Source organism: Physeter macrocephalus, chromosome 2, assembly GCF_002837175.3.
Source record: "Physeter macrocephalus isolate SW-GA chromosome 2, ASM283717v5, whole genome shotgun sequence".
NCBI classification, from domain to species: Eukaryota; Metazoa; Chordata; class Mammalia; order Artiodactyla; family Physeteridae; genus Physeter; species Physeter macrocephalus.
The window spans coordinates 84,171,338-84,188,277 of record NC_041215.1 but is presented as its reverse complement, the minus strand read 5'-3'; the positions used below and the strand labels follow the sequence as shown (position 1 = coordinate 84,188,277).

The 16,940-nt window shown below is 35.2% G+C and overlaps 1 protein-coding gene across 1 annotated transcript in view; it reads left to right on the top strand.

Moving 5' to 3' along the window:
- SESTD1 (SEC14 and spectrin domain containing 1) overlaps positions 1–16,061 on the top strand; it is a 141,425-nt gene extending 125,364 nt beyond the window's left edge. Inside the window, exons 15-19 of the mRNA XM_024122173.3 lie at positions 1,361–1,442; positions 2,539–2,661; positions 3,431–3,622; positions 6,153–6,274; positions 8,586–16,061. Of these exons, the coding sequence (XP_023977941.1) occupies positions 1,361–1,442; positions 2,539–2,661; positions 3,431–3,622; positions 6,153–6,274; positions 8,586–8,715 (649 nt within the window). The 3' untranslated portion in view covers positions 8,716–16,061. The remainder of the gene's footprint in view (positions 1–1,360; positions 1,443–2,538; positions 2,662–3,430; positions 3,623–6,152; positions 6,275–8,585) is intronic.
- Positions 16,062–16,940: the final 879 nt, after the last annotated feature.

Below are 16,940 nucleotides of genomic sequence, written 5' to 3'. Positions count from 1 at the left end.
GATGAAGTTCAGTCTCCTTGGAATAGTGTAGGAGACCCTTCATAATCCAGTCCTGCATAATCTTACCTCCTTTAATTTTTCTACAAAACCACACACTTGTTTTCACTTTCCTGAACGCATCATGCTGTTTCATGCATCCATGACTTAGAATACGTCTTTCCTTGTTTTCTGCTGAGTGGATTCCTACTTATTCTTTAAGACTCAGGGGTACTTATCCTTGGAAACCTTTTTAGATTTCTAAGGCAAGTTTGTTACTTGTTCCTCCCTGTTCTCATACAGCTCCGCAGTAGTTTTTATCACATTGTTTATTAAAAGTCCATCTCCCCAAATGAGACCATCTTAATAGTAGAGACCATGTCTTATCCTTTTCAAGCACATTATTCATACCTGACAGTATGTGTTGAATATGTGTATGATATCATCTTAATCACTGAAGTGTCTTACATTGTTTTTTAGCTTCAGATTGTAAAAATACTTATCATGATTACTTCCCTTCAGTCCCTTGTAGAATTATTTAACCAAGTTTCATTTTAACAATATGTTATGGGCTTTTGTTGAGGGCATTCTTATAAAAAATAGCCTTGTGACAATGACTTACCTATTGCTATCAAGTTTACTTAAGAATATCAACTGTAGTGGAGTCCAGTGCCTCATGGGTAGCTTGTTATTGGTATTTGGTACTGCAGTCAGTTTCCACCTTCCCATCTAAAGTTCATGGAATTGCATGGGAATGAAGGGAATCAGAATGAAGGGATCAGAGCTGAGCTAGATCAAGTCAGCTTAAAATTGTAATCTGTATATTATCCAGGAAGACCATGGTAAAATTTAAGAATACTCTGAATTGTGTTTCTCTCCACCCAGAGATCAACAGAATTTTTTTTCTTTCTTAAGAACATCGATGGAGGTTTTTTTAAAATTCAAAATTAGATATTACTCTGGGTAATGTGTAATGTAATGAAAAGCTTTATTTTTTTTTATTCCCTTGGAGCATCATTCTCTAAATTAGTATTTTAGAAACTTCACATTTTTATATTTGAAGGTTGTTTAATGCTAATTGGCAGTTGATATTGCTTCGGGTTTTAGTGTACTGCTGTGTTTGTGCTTTGCTTCAGTATTTTGCAGAATCCATACTGTACTCAGAAGGGTTTGTGATTTAGTACCATTCAGGTATTTTAAGGTTTTGATATAACACAGATACAGATATCCTTAAAATTCTTACAAATCAATACGAAATAGTTACAGTCTCCATAGTGTAGGACTGAGTATTTTAGTATACTGTAAAACACGTGTGTCAGATGGTGGTGTTATACTAGTTATCAACAAAACTGAAATGTCCTAAATTTATGTTTGGATTTATTAGATGTGAAGACATGGTAGATGTGCGAAGATTAAAGATGCTTCAGATGGTGCAGTTGTTTAAATGTGAAGAAGATGCTGCCCAGGTAAAGATTAATCAGGCACATTATGCACTTGTCTTTTCTTAGAAGATTGATTTCAGCTAACTATAAACAAAAGTGTACTTTTCATGGTCCTAAGCAAGTAGATTCATTAAGTCATATTCTAGTTTATCCTGTCAAAATAATAAAGTTTTGTATTCCCACTTACCTTACTGGTCTCATTTTTTAAAAATTTATTTTAATTTATTTATTTTTGGCTGCGTTGGGTCTTCGTTGCTGCACGCGGGCTTTCTCTAGTTGCAGCGAGTGGGGGCTACTCTTCGTTGTGGTGCACGGGTTTCTCACTGCGGTGGCTTCTCTTGTTGTGGAGCACAGGCTCTAGGTGCGTGGGCTTCAGTAGTTGTGGCACATGGGCTTCAGTAGTTGTGGTGTGCGGGCTCTAGAGCCCAGGCTCAGTAGTTGTGGTGCATGGGCTTAGTTGCTCCGTGGCATGCGGGATCTTCCCAGACCAGGGCTCGAATCCGTGTCTCTTGCATTGGCAAGTGGATTCTTAACTACTGCACCACCAGGGAAGCCCTTACTGATCTCATTTGACTTATCTTCTCAATGAAATGCTCTATTGAGCTAGAAATTGGGATTATTTATTATTTATTACTGTTGATTTGGTTGTCAGTTACACATCCCAGGATGAAGGCTGGTGTAGTTTATTGCTTTTTAACCCACGAGGTTTTTCAGCTAGATAAACAATTTGCAATCTTTGTGTAGTTAGCATCAAAGAACATGATTCCAGCTTGACATAGAAGAAACTTACGATTTTAAGTAGTAACATAAATCTATAATGAGATTCCAATAAGATTATATTACATAAACACATGATGTTCTATTAATATAAATCATGTGATGTTAATTTTAAATGAGTACTTCTCTTTAATAGGTCTTGTCTTTAGATTTTTAAAAATTTTTGAGTGGGAGGAGAGGTCATTAATTCATGTAGCTTGGCATTGAATGAAATAAGCTATTAAGGTTATAACTAATGGATTAATTAATCACAATAGCAATCTTTCTTTATATAAATATGATGTTTTGATATAAGACATAAAGAGTTATGAATCCAGCTTCACTGTTATTTATTTTCATTTAGGCAGTAGAATGGCTAAGTGAACTTCTGGATGCTCTTCTTAAGACCCACATCAGATTGGGTGATGATGCTCAGGAAACGAAAGTTCTACTGGAGAAGCATAGAAAATTTGTTGATGTTGCACAGGTGCAGAACTGGTTATCTTCCTTTTCTACAGGCTCTGTGTTTGCATAGCTTTCTGCATGATTGTAATGTAACTTAACCTTCCAAGTCCAAGAAGATTGGTTACGTTAATCCAGAAATATTACAGAACTAAGAAAATGTCAACTGGTGAATCAAAACTAGCCTGCATAAACTTGAGAGGGTTTATGTTTTCCTGAATACAGGTTCTGTATGCTTCCTCTGATTTATGGTATATATTATGACATTTTTAGGCAGTAACTGTTCATTCACGAAAGTAAATCAGTAAATGACAAACCCTAGTTTCTGCATCTCACTAGTGTTAGCATAACAACACAGATTTTTTTTTTTTGCATGTGAAAAGTATCTTAATTTATTTTCCCTAACTATTGAGTTCACATTGTAACAGTGTGGTTTCCTGTATGGAATATAAAGTGCCCACTTGCCACCCATTCGTTTTGATCAATGAGGGAGCAAACCTTTTTTGTGTGTGGGGGGGGTGGGGGGTCATGGTTGAGCAGACCAAGGTGGGCAAAACAGAGTAAGAGAGGGAAGCCAGACAAGAAATAAACTTAATAAAAATTAACTGGAAGTATTGCTTCCCCTTTATCATTTATGCATGCAGACAATTTGTAGCAATAAGTGCCAGTGGACTTACTCATTATTGATTTCTAGTAGTGTTGCTTAATTGTAACCTCAGTCCTCCTGCAAACTTTCCCATCCCTCTTTTCAGAATTCTTTTATTATAATTTCATGTTGACTTTTTCTTTTTTAGAGCACTTACGACTATGGAAGACAGTTGTTACAGGCCACAGTTGTTCTGTGCCAGTCTTTGCGCTGCACCTCTCGATCATCTGGGGATACACTTCCTCGACTGAACAGAGTATGGAAACAATTTACAATAGCATCTGAAGAGAGGGTACATAGGCTGGAAATGGCTATTGCATTTCACTCAAATGCTGAAAAGGTTCGATTTTTTAAAAATGTACTTTCAGTAGTGTTTGTGCGTTTAAAATGTGTTAATCTTGTAATTTTGTTGTTAGTCTGTTTTTAAAAAATTTATATTAATTCCATTGTTTAAAGCTTGTTTAGATATAATGTATTGTCTTAGAAAGTTCAAATCAGATTCTTAGTAAGCCATACCAGTGCAGAGTATTATGGTTAGAGGAGTTGAAACTATCCAGTAGTCCTCTCTCAGCAGCACGTCTCTCCTCACCAGACCTGGTGCCCAGAATGTACTGTCTGTTCTTTCAGGTGTCATGACGCCCATCTGTTTCATTATGCCAGGAAAGGAAACTGCTTTGGCAACTACTACTAATTGTCATAAATTTTTTAAAAGGTCATTTGTGATTTTTATAATGTTTAGAGACTGTCCAGCTAAAATTATGAGAGTAAGGATAAAAATAAAACCTTTTTTTTAATGTGTTATCTTAAAAGATTCATTCTAGAATTTATTATTTAATGAATTCATTAGTCCCAGAAACCAAAAATGAAATATGCAGGCAAATTTTCAATAGAACCTATTTCTCAACTGCACAGTGAAAATTTATAGCACCCAAGCCTTATATTTCCATTCCAAAGAGGAGGAGTCTTACTAAGTAGTTAACTTTGTTTTGATCTCTTAACGATCACAGTTTATATGTAGGGAATGTTCAATACAATTTAAGATATGAGAAACCTAAGATGTAAATGTGATAGCCTTAGTCTGTAGAACAGAAGAAAAATTGCCAGGAACCTCAGGAATTAAGCAGTTTCTGTCTGTGTTATGCAGTACATCTGTTAGGAAATGTCCACAGTTAACTCTTTTTGAGCTGGTCACTGAACTCCACAGGTCAGTGTTTTAGTGTAAAATGAGCCTGGTGATGATGAATGAAAGTACACAAAATGCTTGACTTGTTTATCTACTGATTGTTTGAGTGAAAACTTTTTAATTGAAGTATAGTATTAACATAGAAAAGTGTACAGCTCAAATGTTCTGCTCACTGAATTTTCATAGAGTGACCATTCCTGTGTAATCAGTGCCCAATTCTAATAACAGAACGTCACCAGTACCCCAGAGGCTCTCCACCCTCTTTTCATCACACTGCTTCTGCTGCCCATCCCGGGGTGACCGCTGGCCTGATTTCTAACACCACTGATAACTTTTTAGGATCGTGGTTTAAAAATGTATCTGCAAGGACATTTTAAAACCTAGATCTCTTTAAGAAGTTATGTAAGAATGAATATGGTTGAGACTTTTTTTCATAGAAAATTAATGTTCTTATTTTTTCTGGTACATGGCCTCTATCATGCTTATAATAAACTCTATTTAAGGTTATTTTATTGTGCCAACCTATGTAAAGCCTTCTGTTATCAGATGTTATTTTTCTTTTGAGTGTGTTGTATTTTATACCAGTAAGCATAAATATAGCCACAACTATAAGCAAATTGTATAGTAAATGATAGTGATTGGGAAAATACTTAAATTGAATCTAGAATTTTACAATATGAAAATGTCCTTTATGAGTAATGCTGAAGTAAACATAATTGGATTAAGTAAACTATAAGGCAAAAAAAGTTGTAAAAATAAATACTTTCTTCTGCCCCAAATTTTGCAGGTTTTTTTCTTGTAGGTAATTTTTAAAAATTAGTCATATTATTTTAAATCTGGAGTGTATCTTAGACCCATAGCACATCTCAATTTGGGACTAGCCATACATCAAAAGCTCACTAGCCACATGTACCTAGTGGCTACTATGTGTGGGTCTGTACTTGTAGACTTAAGTATTACAAATCACAGCATTTTTTTTCTTTCTTTCCTTATTTTCTTTTGTACCATTTAAATTTAAATGGTAATAGTTACGGAAAAAATAATATCAAGGACTGTAGAACTTCCTATGGTTGAATTAAAACCTTATCAATTTACATCTTTTTTTGTTGTTATTTTTGTTTTGTTTGTTTGCTTACATCATTTAACTCAGGTCAGCGGATCACTTTTTAAAATAACTATAAAGTTTCTAGCTAGGTAATCACATCAGTTATGTGTTTGTACTCTGAGTATATGTTGTTATGTATTTATATTTTCTTTCATTTTTGAAGTCTGTAAGCTCTTTGAGGTCAAAATCTGTATCTCATTCATATCCCAAGCTGCTACATAAACATAAAGTAAGTATTCAATAAATAGTTACTTAATGAATGAAAGAATACTACTTTTTAAGCACCGTTTGAGCTTAGATTCCAAATAGTAGTCTATTAGTAGTACTACCAATAGTAGTCTATTAGTATTATTTTTTTCTTGGAAATCACTATAAACCTCTTCATACTCCAGTTATGTTATTAGTAGGGATTGTGTATTTCATTTTGTTTGAATTTCTTGGGCCAGCTTTGATCAATCTTCTATAATGGCATACATGAAGATGCTAAGAACAGAACAAAAACACCTTCAATCTACTAAATTTGCATGAACTTGATTCCTTTTCTGTGTCTCTTGATTGATGTTGCATTTTTATTTGTTGCAGATTTTGCAGGACTGTCCAGAAGAGCCTGAAGCTATTAATGATGAGGAGCAATTTGATGAAATTGAAGCAGTTGGGAAATCACTTTTAGATAGACTAACTGTTCCTGTGGTTTATCCTGATGGGTATGGTGCATGTTCTTATAATTTGTGTTTTTATCAGTAAGGTCTTAAAGGGATATCAAGAGAAGAAAGTCTGTTTCTTAAAAGTCCTGGTAAATTAGCTTTGGTTCACATTTAAAATTTCTACAAAATGTTAGTTTAAAATGAAAAGAAATCCATACTGGGCTCTTAACAATAGTAGCAATTGGTACTTGCTGCTGTCAAATGTATTGCTCTTGATAGCTTGTTGTAGAATAAAGATCATTGACTAGGTTGACATCTTGGGTTCTTGCCTTGACTATGATGGTAAGGAGTTGGGTGACTTTGGGCTTCATTCATGGAAGGGACGGGGAGGGAACTAATGTTTAGTAACTTAAAATATATACCAAGTCCCAAGTTAAACACTTCACCTTAATTTCTTTTGACCAGGGCTAGAGCAGTAGGATTATTTTGATTTACAAATGAAGAAACTAAAGCTCAGAAAGATTAAGTAAGGTCCTCAGGATTTCACAGCTTCTAAGTGGAATTAGAATATAGTTTCCGGTCTGTCTGGCACCAGATCCATTCTCTTTTCACTGTGCTGTATGGAGTCCTAATTTCTTCATTTGTAAAATGATGGGGTCGTGATTCTCACATTCCTTTCCATTTCAAATAGTTGATGATAAAAATAAGAAATAGCCTCTTGAAAATAAACAGACCAGTAAATGAATCAGAAGGAGCTTTACCTACAAGGAGCTAGACCTTCTCAGTAAAAATAATTTAGAAGTAATCCAGAGGATGTTTAATTAAAACAATAGAGAAACCAAACCATTGAATACAGGTATCCTTACATTGTAACATAGTGTAGTGGGTACGATTGTGGACTCTGGAACCAGATTTGTTGGGTTTAAATCTCAGCTCTGCCACTTACGAACTATAACATCTTGGGCAAGCCACTTAACCTTTCTGTGCAATTCCCTCATCTAAAAATAGGGATATATTTTCCATACCTCCTCAGGTTACAAGAGCGAGGGAATTAAATGAGCTAAATGTATATAAACTACTTAAAACAATTGTAACACATGGTAAGTGCCACTACTACTGTGTCATGAACTTCAAATGATTATTTGGAATTGATATTGAGAAGATATAACTTTATGCCCATGAACAAATACTATTCATAGTCTATACTTAGATAATCTCTAGTCGTACCTAAACTTGAACAATCAGAAGTAGCTTAAAGTCATGTATATCTCCAATGTATAAAAGAGAATAAAATCTAAAAGTTTATAAATTCAGCTGGTAACAGTATTAGTAGGGTGCTTCTGGTTGTTCCATTCCAGGACACCCCTCCCCCCCGCCGCCGCCAAAATCTCATTTCTGTGTTTCATAACCAGTTGTCATAAAGTCGGTCTCATTCTACTTAAGTCATCCTAGGACCATCTACCCCTGATATTTTTGCTTGGGCTTCTCCTCCTGTGTTCTACAAATAGTTCATGTGTCATTTTCATTTTTAAGATAAAAGAGTAAGTTAGGGCTGTATATTCTAATTTCACAACTTTAATATTTGCAATTATTATTTCATTCCCTTTTATATGATAATTTGTTTATGCTGTGTAAAGTTTGACAGTAAGCTTAGTCAGATTTATCTTTTGTAACATTCTCCTTGAACAATAAAAGAAATTAGGCGGTCTCTCTGGATTCACTGCTTGAAGACCCAGGTTCAAATTCTGTTTTTTCACTGTGTGATCTTAGTCATTTAATTTTCTAGGTCTTAGTTTTCTGATCTAAAAAATGAAGAGCTTAACCAGATTATTTCCAAGAACTCTTAGAGCTCTAAAAGATTCTGTGACTCTGAATACTGTGTCTTTGCAGATAGGATAAAATTAAATAATTTTGCCTGTTAATGTCCCAAATGATGGCTTAACATTAAACGGATATTTTACTTGCTAGCTATATTAGACAACTGGTGTCCATAGCCCTTAGCACTGAAATACACCTACAAATTTTATATTTGTGTATGCTTATGGGCCCCAAGCTAAAAGTATAACATTTATACTGTTGCATTGTTTTATTTGTTGAATTGTTTGGTTTATTGAGATTATCATAAATGTACATGATAGGACATTTATACTTCTAATAAATTTTTCTCAACATGTCTTAATATATATTATGCCATTTAAAAAAATGTTTCTCCTACCAAATTGCTACTCAGAGGTAAACAGTATGGTCTGCAAAAAGAACTAACACCATACCACGTAGGTAATTTTTATGGTAATTTTTGCTTCCTTTTGCATTCACTACAGTCAGTGGATTTATATTAATCTGACTGGGCTTTTTCTGTTTTGATTTTTAGAACTGAACAATATTTTGGGAGTCCAAGTGACATGGCTTCTACTGCAGAACACATCAGAGACAGGATGAAACTAGTTAGTCTCAAAAGGCAGCAGCTGAGACATCCCGAAATGATGACTACAGAGAGCTAATAGCTGCCTTCTTCCCGCAGATCTGCAGTTCATAATCCCGCATGTCGTTGGCATACTGCAGCATCAGCTACAATATGTTAAGATGCATTTCACAGCCAGGATAAGCCTCATTTCTTTCCATTACACACTTCTCTCCACATGTTAACATCTTGTAACTACCAAGGCAGAATTATTTAACATGCTTTGAGACCATAGACTCCAAGTATCTTAAAAGAAGGAACTGTAAACATTGCACTGAAAACTTGCTTTAAAGCTTTACCTGACCTGTCAGTTTGTAGATGAATAACTGATAATAAGCTTTGAATGGTGCTAATAAGAGTTTAGGAATTCTCTCTATAAAAAATGGTTGCCCTTCCTCCCCAAGTGATGTAGTAAATTTAGACTATAGTTAAACTGTTATTAGTAGACAGTGGTGTCCTCAAAATTTTACTTTGTAATTCTCCTTCAAAATTGATTATTTTTATTGTGTCAGTATGAAGAAAACCTTCAGATTTTTGATATATCATATTCATTAAAAAACATTTTCCTATTTGTATTGATAATGTATAAAAGTTGTTTGTGCTTAATAAAAGGCTTCTTTTAAACATCTTATTTAATTTGGTGGTTATATCTATTTCCAAACATGAGTGCCTTATTTAAAAGGGCATTCTTAGCATTGTAAGGATGGTTTAGTATTTGTTTTTTCATGTTGGTTGCATGTATTTTAGCCAGGAAATTTATATGTAAGCATGTGTATATAATAAATAAGCATGTTTTATCATGAAAAATTATTGTGAAGAACAATTTAGATCTTTAAGAACTTATGAATAATGGAATACTATTTCTCATTTTTCTCTTCTTCAACTTGAAAAATGTTATCCAAATTATTAACTACCCTGAAGATATTTTGTTTCTGGGGGAGGAGGGCTGGGGAAGAAGGCCTATATAGTTACTTAAGTGTAATCCTTTATATAAGAGTAATCTTTCAGGAACTAAAATAGCAATTGTTAATAAAATTTAATTTCTCAAGATAGACTAGAAGCAAGATTCTGAAATAGTATAATAACAAAAATTGTACAACTCTTTTAGAAATAAAATTTATAAAATGTTAGTGCTTTTAAGTTTGTATTAAGTTTAAATGGTAAAAGTATAATTTTTTGTTAATTTTTATTTCAGAAAATGTTTTTGAGAAAGATTAAAAACAATTTGTAGTCTGTGATCAATACAAAATTATGCAAAGAATTGTATGCTGGTTCCTTTCATTGTCTACAGAAATGCTCGTGTATCTTCTAATGCAAAAAGCTCCCTCTGAGCCTGCTGGTTTCTCCAGCCTTCTTTACTGCCAGACTTCTTGGAGAAATCCATATCCATTGACCCTGCACCCTCATCACTCACTGCTTAGCACCTTGCAGTCTGGTTTTACACAGACCAGCAATGCAGTGGTTCTCAATGGGCTCCCAGTTACCGAATTGAATGACTTTTTTTCTCAGTCTGCATCCCTTATCCTTCTTTGCCTCTGCAGCGTTTATACTATTGAGCAACCTTTCCTAGACAGTGTCTCCTCCCTTGAAGATGTTATCCTCTGCTGTAACTGAGTCCAGTCACATAACTCTTACTTAAAATGCATCTACTAAAATGTGCTCTCTCTGATTCTGTCTTCAGAATGCTTCTGGAACTATCTCATCCTTAGGGTTTCTATTTTATCCCAGTGTCCTGGGTTACGTATCTGGTCCAAAATTCTAAGCCTGTACTTTCAGCTACCTACTTGACATTCCAACCTAGGTGAAGTTATTTATCATATTTTCCACCTTTCTCCTCTTGGAGTAATTTTGGTAAAAGATGCAGCCTTTTTTTAAAAGACATGCCAGAAAATCTGGGGCCACATTCAGCTGTTCCCTCTCATGCTGCCACTGCTCTAGAACATCCAGGAAGGTTTTTCTATATTCGATAATCCTCAGTCTTTTAGGGCTTAACTTTTGTGAGTGTGAAGGTTTGTGATTCTTCATTTCAGGCTTCGTGATGGTGCTAACCATGCGCTACAGTTGTTTATGTCTGTACCTGCTACGTTATAAGCTCTTTTGAGGGAAGGAATCTTTGGGGCCTGACTTCTCCTGTTCCCAGCCTTTTGCTCATGCATAATAGTTTCTCAGTTCCCCTGTATGTGAATGGTCTATTGTAGGCATTAGTAATAATCCCTCTTGTATTGTAGTCTGAAGTATGTTTTAAACAGATTTTCTAAAGTTAGGACTGACTTATGAGTAAATCTGTTCATCAGGAAGTCATTTGGTATTTGAAATACTGGCTAATTTAGATATTTAGTTGTACTCAATATCTATTTCTCCTACTGAATTTCACAGAATTCGAATGTTTTTATTAAGACTTTGCCAGAAAGGAATTTGACTGCAAGTAAAGAGACTCTTTAGTTCTACCATCAACTCGCCTACTGATTGTCAAATGAGTTAATTTTATATGCCTTAAGCTATCCTGTCTACAGCAAAGTGAAATAAGGCACATCTGGAAATATTTGTAATTTGAGTAGTTCAAATGAAGATGAATATGTTTTTATCACATAATAAATATTGTTGCTTTTCATTTGTAACTTTGCTGCTACTTTCTATTTATGTATCCATATACATATAGACAGTTATGAATGAAAACCCAACAGTGCCCTAATGTGATTTTTTTCATAGGGTCATAGTTCACTTGGAATACCTATGAAGGAAGTGACTGCAGTCTGTTTGAAATGACAAGTTCTTTGTACATCGTAAATTAACATTATCCCTGAAGATATAACGGAGAAAGAACCATCATTTCTAATTGGTATATGCTACAACTTTCCACATTACTTTAGCTCATCTCAGGGAATTATTGAAATGTTAATTGGGCCAGCTTCATTTTGTTTTGTTTTTTTCCTTTTGTCTTCATGTCATGTATTTGTTCCCGTGTAAGCTCCATATCTAAGGACAGTTTTGGCCTCTGTTCTTCACACATGTCTAACCCAGCAGGATTATGATATGCGAAGATGATAACTTCATTTCAGATGAAATTGACTTTATTCCCAGTCTTCATTGTTGGTGACCTTGTTCTACTATGGTAACTCATTGGTCATGTTGATGAAACTGCTCAGCCTGCCAGCTAAGATATCAATGGCAGGTCTAGGCTTCCTTGCTGTGTAGAAGGTTGGATATTTCTCTCACTCACAGGCCTTTAAATTGGCCAGTGCTCCAGTGTTACCTAGTATTAACGTTTTTGTTGTTTGTTTCATTACCCTGTCAGTTCATGTGTGGGGTGTGCTATTTAGTGTATTATTATTATAGTTAGTGCATTCTCCTTAATGTGAATGTGACAGTTACTTTTCTGATGGTGCTGAGTAAATCATACATAAACCCACTGTAACAGATGTCATGATTGATTGTGAACCTGTCTCACTGTACCATCTGCATTTGGAGAAAGAATTCAGAATTCTCTACTACACTGTAAGTTCTCTGCCAGAGAGATTGGAAATTACTGTGTACTTTTCCCGTCCTCACAGGGCCATAATAAAATACTGTGGTTAATAAAAACCAAGCATACTATAATTGCTAAAGTCCTCCCCATCTTGAGCCTATTGAAAATGGTAGAGGAAATTAACATCGGTAAATAGCATCAATGACAAGAGTTCTATGATTGGGGTGTCTTTGCTTAAACCTTGAAATGAAAAATTCTCTAGGATTAAGAAGATGGTCTGGAACATAGCTGACCAGTTAACCTAATTAGCAAACTTAACCAGTGTTAACTTTCAGTTCTAAAAATAAAAAGCTCCAGATGGGAGTGGAAAATACTATTGCTCCTGGTATGTAGGGCAATGAATACCTTGATGAGGCAAAATGAAGCACAGATATAACACCTGACATTATTTGACTTTAGTGTGTGCTACAGAAAATCTAGTTTTAGCTAAGATACATGAATAATGGCAAGAATTGTAGAGGAAAGATCATAGAGGCTAAAATAAGAACTATAGTGAATATAATGCAAAGAGTTTGGAGTTTAAATACCTGACTTCAAAGTCTGGCTTTGCCATTTACTGACCTTGGTAAAAAAAAATCACTAAATTTCTCTGGATCTGTAAAATAGAGAAACCATATCAAATAATTTTAAGAATGAAGTACAATCATGTTAAAATATTGAAAGCCAAAATGTTATTCAAAATGGAAGGTATTATCTTTTCAGCATAGAAAATGGAGCATTCTTTAATCTTGCTCTTGTCACAGATGGCAAGCATGGGGTCTTGGGGGAAAGGGAACCTTGTCTGCTCACCTCCCAATGCTCCGATTCCCTCCATTCTATACACTGAAAATGCCAAGGGTGGGGTCAATGAGCTTGGCAGTAAATAGCAAGCCTTTTAAATCTGACAAATTAACTCTTTTATGACAGGATGATAGGCCAGCCAGATGGAGGACAAATGAGGAATATCATCTACTTTGAGGTTGACAGGACACGACACAGTTCCATTAATAAGGAAGAAAGTAAGTAAAAATCATACTCAGGATCTTAGTGAGTCAGCACCAACCTATAGAAACAAGAGCATGAATCTGACCACCATTAGTGCTGTTATGGTTAGAGAAGAGTAATCCTGGTAAACTTGGGCAGTGATAATAACAGAAAAAGACTGGTCCTGTAATAGAGGCTGATAGAACTAAGGGTGCTCCATGAAATAGCATAAACAAGGGGGAATGTTTAAGACTGAAAAGCCTCCTAGATACAATGCTGAATAACATGACCGTAATATTTTAAAGCAGACTTGAAAACATGTCAAAACTAGTCCGTGTGCTTCAAGAAAAAGCAGAACCTGTACTAGAACATGAAGAACTTAAAAGATCACAGGAAAGCCACAACCATGACTACGTAGTGTGAAAGCAGTGAGTAAAATTTTAAAAGAATCAAGATTATTTTTGTTAGAAAACTCTTAGGAGGCAATACACATAATACCCACGTATCATGTTACAGGAATTCTTAGCAAATAACTAAAAATAGTTACCAGCTTTAGGTATTATGAGCAGCGTTGTTATGGATCCAAGGCATGTAGAAAACTATTTCTGTCAAAAGGCTAAATTCTGAAGCCATTCTTGGTGAATCTCAAGGTGCCACTTTAGAAGTATTTACAAGTCAAATGCCATCTCTTTAGGGTGTCCCCAAATGTGTTGCTCCCTGGAGAGACAGGAGGATGGTTCAGATGTCCTTCCATTCAGAAAAAAGAGACCTGTTCACTATGATCAAGCCTCACATCACGTTTTGGTTCTACACATCTTTTCTATTGTTACCATGGTTGTTTTAGTTTTAGAAGTCAGTAAAAATGTCTATGCTTGGTTTTTCCCTTAATGTCTTTTCATCTTAATTCTTATGTTAGTCTACACAGCCAACAAACTTGTTCAGAATATACTATCAATGTATGTATTGTTTTCATTAAAGTATGAGGAGATCGAAGTATCACTTTGACAATTTTCAGTCAGCATAGGTTTGAAAACTGATTGCTCACCTCACACTCAGGAATATCCTTTCACAAACTCATAAGTTTCTAAGTTGACACTGTTTGGATGAATTTGACGGTTATGTTGCTATTAGATCAATGATGAAATTCTCAACGACATTATTTGGCAAGCATTGCACCCTGGATTTTTTCCCCCAACATTTTATTATAAAATTTTTCAAACATAAAAAAGTTAAAATTTTACAGTGTACTCACCACCCAGATGCTAGTTAGCATTCTGCTTTATCACATACCTATCCATCAATTTATCAATCCAGATTATTTTTGATGCATTTTAAATTGCAGAAATCTGCACACTTCCTAAAAATACTTTAGCATACATATCATTAACTAGAATTCAATGTTTGCTTACATTTTTACTTTTATGTAAAATTAGCATACAGTGAAATGCATAAATCTTAAGTGTGTATTTGCTGGGTTTTGGCAAATGCATACAGTGCTATCTAGATACAAAATGTTACCAGAAAATTCCCATATGGCCATTCCAGTCAGTCCTTGTTCCCCCGCCCTCTGTCCCCATAAGCAACCTCTCTTCTTCTACTGTAAATCAGATTTGTGCATTCTAGATCTTTGTATAAGTAGAGTCACACAGCATGTACTCTTTCTAGAAGGCTTTTTCATTTACTATGTTTTGGAGATTTATCCATGTGGTTGGGTGTATCAATAGTTCATTCCTTTTTTATTGCTGAGAAGTATTCCATTCTATGACTATATTACAGTTTATTTATTCACTTTCCTATTTATAAATACCTGTGCAGTTTCCAGTATTGGCAATTATGAATGAAGCTGCTATGATTATTCTTAACGTAAGTCTTATGTGAACATAATGTTTCATTTCTCTTGAGTGAATACCTAGGATTAGAATTTCTGTGTCACAGGGTAGTTTTAAAAGAAACTGCCATACCTTTTTTTCATTGAGGTTGTGCTGTGTCCTGGATTTTCACCATATTTTGAATGTGTAGAAAGGTGTAAACTATTTTTATGACCCATATTTGAAGTATTAGAAGTGGGTTTGGGATAGAAATGGCATTCTTCATGGTTGGCAGTTGGTGTTGAGGGAAGCAAATGCCTGTCTGCCTGAAACAGCTCCCCAAATGGTTCCTATCCCTGAAATTTTAGAATTAGTTTAACTCCTTGAAAGATTAAAGTACTTACCCAAGCATGGTGATATATTAACTAGAAGAAACAGCATTAGTTTATGTTACTAACTTTTGCCACCCGTTTTCAGTAGGTAAAATAAGACTGATAACTGAACAGAAAAGATTCTGTTCAATGGCGGTAGTAAAGAACATGTACTACTACTAGTCATTCCCAGGTACAGCAGTGTGAGAGCGAACTATCTGGACAGGAAAATCCCCCAAATGGTGGTCAAGAAACCAGAAAACGGGGTGGGGAGAATTCTACCTCACAGTTGTGCATAGGGGATAGCTATGTTTTTGCAGGACATTTTAGCCTTTACAAATAATATTTTCAATATTGTCTTTTTATTCTATACCACCCAGCTATAGTTATTTCACACCCCTGTGACTTTTATCCCCTTTGTCTTACCCTTCCTGCCTATTCTGTTACATATAGTAGTTACCTGTATAAGGCTATAAAATTATAATCATATGTATGTTTCTAATGCTTGTGTTCAAAGATATTTATGTATGATTCATCCAATCTTTCCTATTTGATTTTTAAGGGCTGGGATATTTGGCTTCTACTGTAAATCCTTATAATGTTCCACACACATTGTAAATGTAATAAAAATGTTAAAAACTATAATTCATGGCAACAGATTTTTATATGTATTTCTTTGTATGTTATCACTTTGGGCAATAAATTTGGTTTCTGTTAATAAAGATTGTTCATCCCATCTAGGGAGAATTAAGTCTTACTGGTCTGTATAACATAATGTGATGAATTCTGCATTTCTGAATCTATTGAAATTAGTTTTTTTAACTTTAAATTTTTTCTAGCAATATTCTCTAAAATCTTTGATTAAAACAAAAATGTAACTCCTTTATTCTGAAATAATCTGGAGTCTTAGAAGACAGAGGCTAAGCACACTTTCCCTTGTGCTTCTCCTTCCCTTGTCAATAGCCCCCATCCTACCTTCCCACAGGCTTGGCACAGAAACTCAGGGCTTTCTCTAAGTCCTACTTTGTCAGAAATTGTTAGGTTCTCATCACAGTAGGTAGTAGTTAAATTTCTTTTGTTCCTACCAAGAAGTCCTTTTTTTTTTTTTTTTTTTTTTAATTTTTATCTTTGACTATGTTGGGTCTTAGTTGCGGTGCACGGGCTCTTCACTGCAGTGCACGGGCTTCTTCTCTCTAGTTGTGGCGTCCTGGTTTTCTCTTCTCTAGTTGTGGTGTGCAGGCTCCAGGGCAAGTGGGCTCTGTAGTTTGCATCAAGCAGGCTCTCTAATTGAGGTGTGTGAGCTCAGTAGTTGTGCCGTGCAGGCTTAGTTACCCTGGGGCATGTGGGATCTTAGTTCTCTGACCAGGGATCAAACCCACGTCCCCTGCATTGGAAGGCGGATCCTTTGCCACTGGACCACCAGGGAAGTCCCTCAAGAAGTCCATTTTTGAGACTGAAAAGGCGAATGTGTATTTGGGGCTGGGGAATGCATATTAGAACAAAGTTAACTGTATTTAAAAATAACACAATTAATCATATTATGCTATACATCGTAGCAGCTCCAGAATGGCTACCAGGAATTTAGAGTTGCCAGAAT